Genomic DNA, 3,350 nt, shown 5'->3' on the forward strand with positions numbered 1-3,350 from the left:
CTACCTCAAGTACACCTTGGTCCAGGAAGCCAGACCTGGGTCTCCTGCTGCCTCTCCTTCCCCCAGGGTCAGACCATGGCCCTGCCCAATAATAGACCAGTGGAGTTCAGGGGTTTTTGTCTCACTTCCCCACTGATGTGAACCACTGTGGGCTGGTTGTTGACAATAATAAGCAGCCTCATCCTCAGGCTGCAGCCCAGAGATGCTCAGAGTCGCTGAGTTGCTTGAGTCATCTATGGAGCCTGAGAATCTCTCTGGAATCCCGGAGGGACGTTTATTATCCTCATAGATAATGAGCTTGGGGCTCCCGCCCTGGTGCTGCTGGTACCAGTGCACATAGTAGCTACCAATGCTGCCACTGCTTCGAGTGCAGGGGATGGAGACCGACTGACCCAGGGACCCTGACCTGGATGCCGGCTGAGTCAGCACAGACTGGGCCCAAGCACCTGGAGAGACAGAGAGAGAGCTGTGAGTCAGGGGCCAGGACCCGCTCTCTCCTCCTCCCTGGGAGGGAGAGAGGAGACCACCCCTCTGGGCCCCGAGTGCCTCCTTTCTCTGAGGCCCCTCAGGCTGGCACCTTGGCAGAGAGTAAGGAGGCTGAGCAGGAGAGGAGTCCAGGCCATGGTGGAGCCCCCGGAGCTCTGCTCCCTGAGACCCCGCAGCTGGAACTGGACCCTGCCAGGTCTCCCAGGTCTCTTATCTCTCCTCAGCCCTTCATGCAAATCTGCTCTTTGTCTCCCCCCCAGTCATGGCTCCTAGGCAGGGAAGGGGGAGGGGATGGCTAGTAGTGCAGAGGCTCTGAGAAGTAGGAGTGGTGAAGCAGGTGTTGGGTTATCCCATGGCCCAGTGAATAAATGCAGGGTCTTGCCAGCTGCTTGGAGGGTTGGTAAAAGATGTACTAAGTCCTGAACCTGGCGCCACACTGCCACCTTGTTACCTTGATGCTTATCCTAGTACTGACAAAAGTGGTGACATGAATGATCCTGAAACATGGAGATATTCTCCTTGTAATTAGTTGTGGTTATTTTTTTCTACTAGATTTCTATTGCAAATTCTTTTCTTTTTTAAAAATCTTATGTTAGATTTTAAATGGAAATCAGGCTTCTTTGTCAGGTTATTTTAATATTTGAATTTATAGTTTTACTTTAAATGATATAAACAAGTCTTTTGATTACAATACTCATTTAGTACTGTCTTGTGTACTTAACCTGTTCCACTGATCCACTATTCTATTTTTCAGCAGGTGCCAACAAGTTTTCTTGATTACTGATCTCTATTATAATCTTAGATCTGGCACAGAGAGGCCCAAAACTTTTGCATTTTAAAAAATATCTTCCCTACATTTTCTTGGCTTTTTATTCTTCCAGATAAATTTTGTTATTTTTTCTACCTCTATATAATAATCGGCAGTTTGATTGGCAGGGCCCTAAAAAGGTAAATTACTTTAAGTAGAGTTGTCATTTATTGTTATATTAAGTCTACCCATCCTGAAGGAATTGACATTTTTACAGTTGGTAAGATCTTTTTTCATTTTGGGGAAAATGTGTTTTGTAATTGTGTTCATATATTTCTTAATTTTGTTTTCACAGGTAGGCTCCAAAATATTTTATGTGAGCTGTGCTTATGTTAAATAGATTTATCTTCCTCAGTCTACTGGAGTCTTTGATAAAACAAATACTGATGATTTAGGTTTTTCTTATAGCATGCAACTTTCCTGAAGTAGTTAATCATTTTAGTTGATTTTCTAGGATTCTTTCAGTATAACATCATATCACCTGCAAGGATAATAGCTTTGTTTCCTCATTGCCTATTCTAATTCCTTATACTTCTTTTTCTTCTCTTATTAATACAGCTAAAACTTCTAGAACAATATTGAATAATAGCAGTGATGATGGGCAACTTAGTCTCACTCTTAATCTTATTGGGAATGCTTCTAGCTTATTTGTATTATGTGGCTTTAGGTAGATACTGATGATCATTTTAAGGAAAAAATCAATTGATTCCCAAACTCTCATGTTTATAATAGGAATGGGTGCTGAATATTTTGTCAAAAACTTTCTCTGCAATGTGATTATTAAGATAATCACATGCTTTTTAAAGTTTGGGTATTTATATGGTCAATTATGCTGATAATTTTCCTAATTTGAGCCAGCCCTATGTTCCTGGTATAAACTCTACAATGTTGAGATGTGCAACCAGGATGGCAGTATTCAGGCAGGGATTCACTGGACCTCTCACTCAAACCCCTTTAAATTCTTTTAAGTAATGACTCTAAACATATTTTAGAATGTCAGGACACACAAAAAAGGTTTAGTGGAACAATTTTCCAGTCAAAGATAACTTATGTCTGTAGAAAAGTTCTCTTACAGGAAGTTTAGCACATAGTCACAATCAGGCTTCAGCCCAGGTGCTAACACAGCAGGAATGGATATTGGGGATGCTGAATCTAAGGCTTCACTGTAAGTTTCCAGACCTCTTAGCCCAGAGACACTAAAGATGACTTGGAAGGCAATAGGGCCATGGAAAATCATTGGCAATGAACACAGTGGTACTAGTAGAAGCAACAGCAGTACCTCAGGAGGTCTCATCCCATAGATGCTAAGGGGATCAAACAGCTGACCAGAAGATCATCTCTTTACTGCGATGAAGTTGCAAGTAGAAGTAGTAGCCATGGGTACTTCCATCTGCCTCACTTCTAATTTACAACCAATTGCCAAGTCTTATTGATTCCAATCATCGGCACTGAGGAAAGACTTGCTTTAACACACTAAAACATACCGCCACAATGGAGCGGGAATCCTCCTCACAGTTCTAGAACAGAAAAGAGAGTTTGTGATCAGGTCCCTAGAAGGATTTCTGAAAACAGCTGCACAACATATCTGAAAACTGGAAACCATCAACTCTGGAAACGGAACTGTACTTTATCAAAGAGTTAAATCCAAGTAATATGCTGGGAAAATAAGTAAGCAACAGAAAAAGATTCTGACCATAGAACATTAGTTTGATGACAAGGAAGATCAAAACACACTCAGAAGAAGATAAAAAAGTCAAAGCTCCTACGTCCAGAGCCTCCAAGAAAAATAAGAATTGTTCTCAGGCCATGAAAGAATTCAAAGGGGATTTGAAAATCTAGTAAGAGAGAAAGAAGAAAAATGGGGAAGAAAATTGAGAATGCTGCAAAAGCAAATACAAAAAGCTAATGATGAGGAGAATGCCTCATAAAGCAAAATTGCCAAATGGGAAAGGAGATGCAAAACCTCACTGAGGAAAATAATTACTTAAAAATTAGAATTGAGCAAATGGAAGCTAATGACTTCCTGGGAGATCAAGAAACAATAAAATGAGCTTAA

At 41.2% G+C, this 3,350-nt stretch overlaps 1 gene segment (V, D, J or C); it reads right to left on the reverse strand.

The window, feature by feature from the left end:
• LOC127549121 (immunoglobulin lambda variable 6-57-like) lies at positions 1-654 on the reverse strand. The segment is given in 2 exon segments: positions 1-446; positions 578-654. Coding segments are annotated over 2 exon segments (492 nt in total).
• Between the last annotated feature and the right edge of the window lie 2,696 nt (positions 655-3,350).

This window comes from Antechinus flavipes, chromosome 1 (assembly GCF_016432865.1).
Source record: "Antechinus flavipes isolate AdamAnt ecotype Samford, QLD, Australia chromosome 1, AdamAnt_v2, whole genome shotgun sequence".
In the NCBI taxonomy this organism is placed as follows: Eukaryota; Metazoa; Chordata; class Mammalia; order Dasyuromorphia; family Dasyuridae; genus Antechinus; species Antechinus flavipes.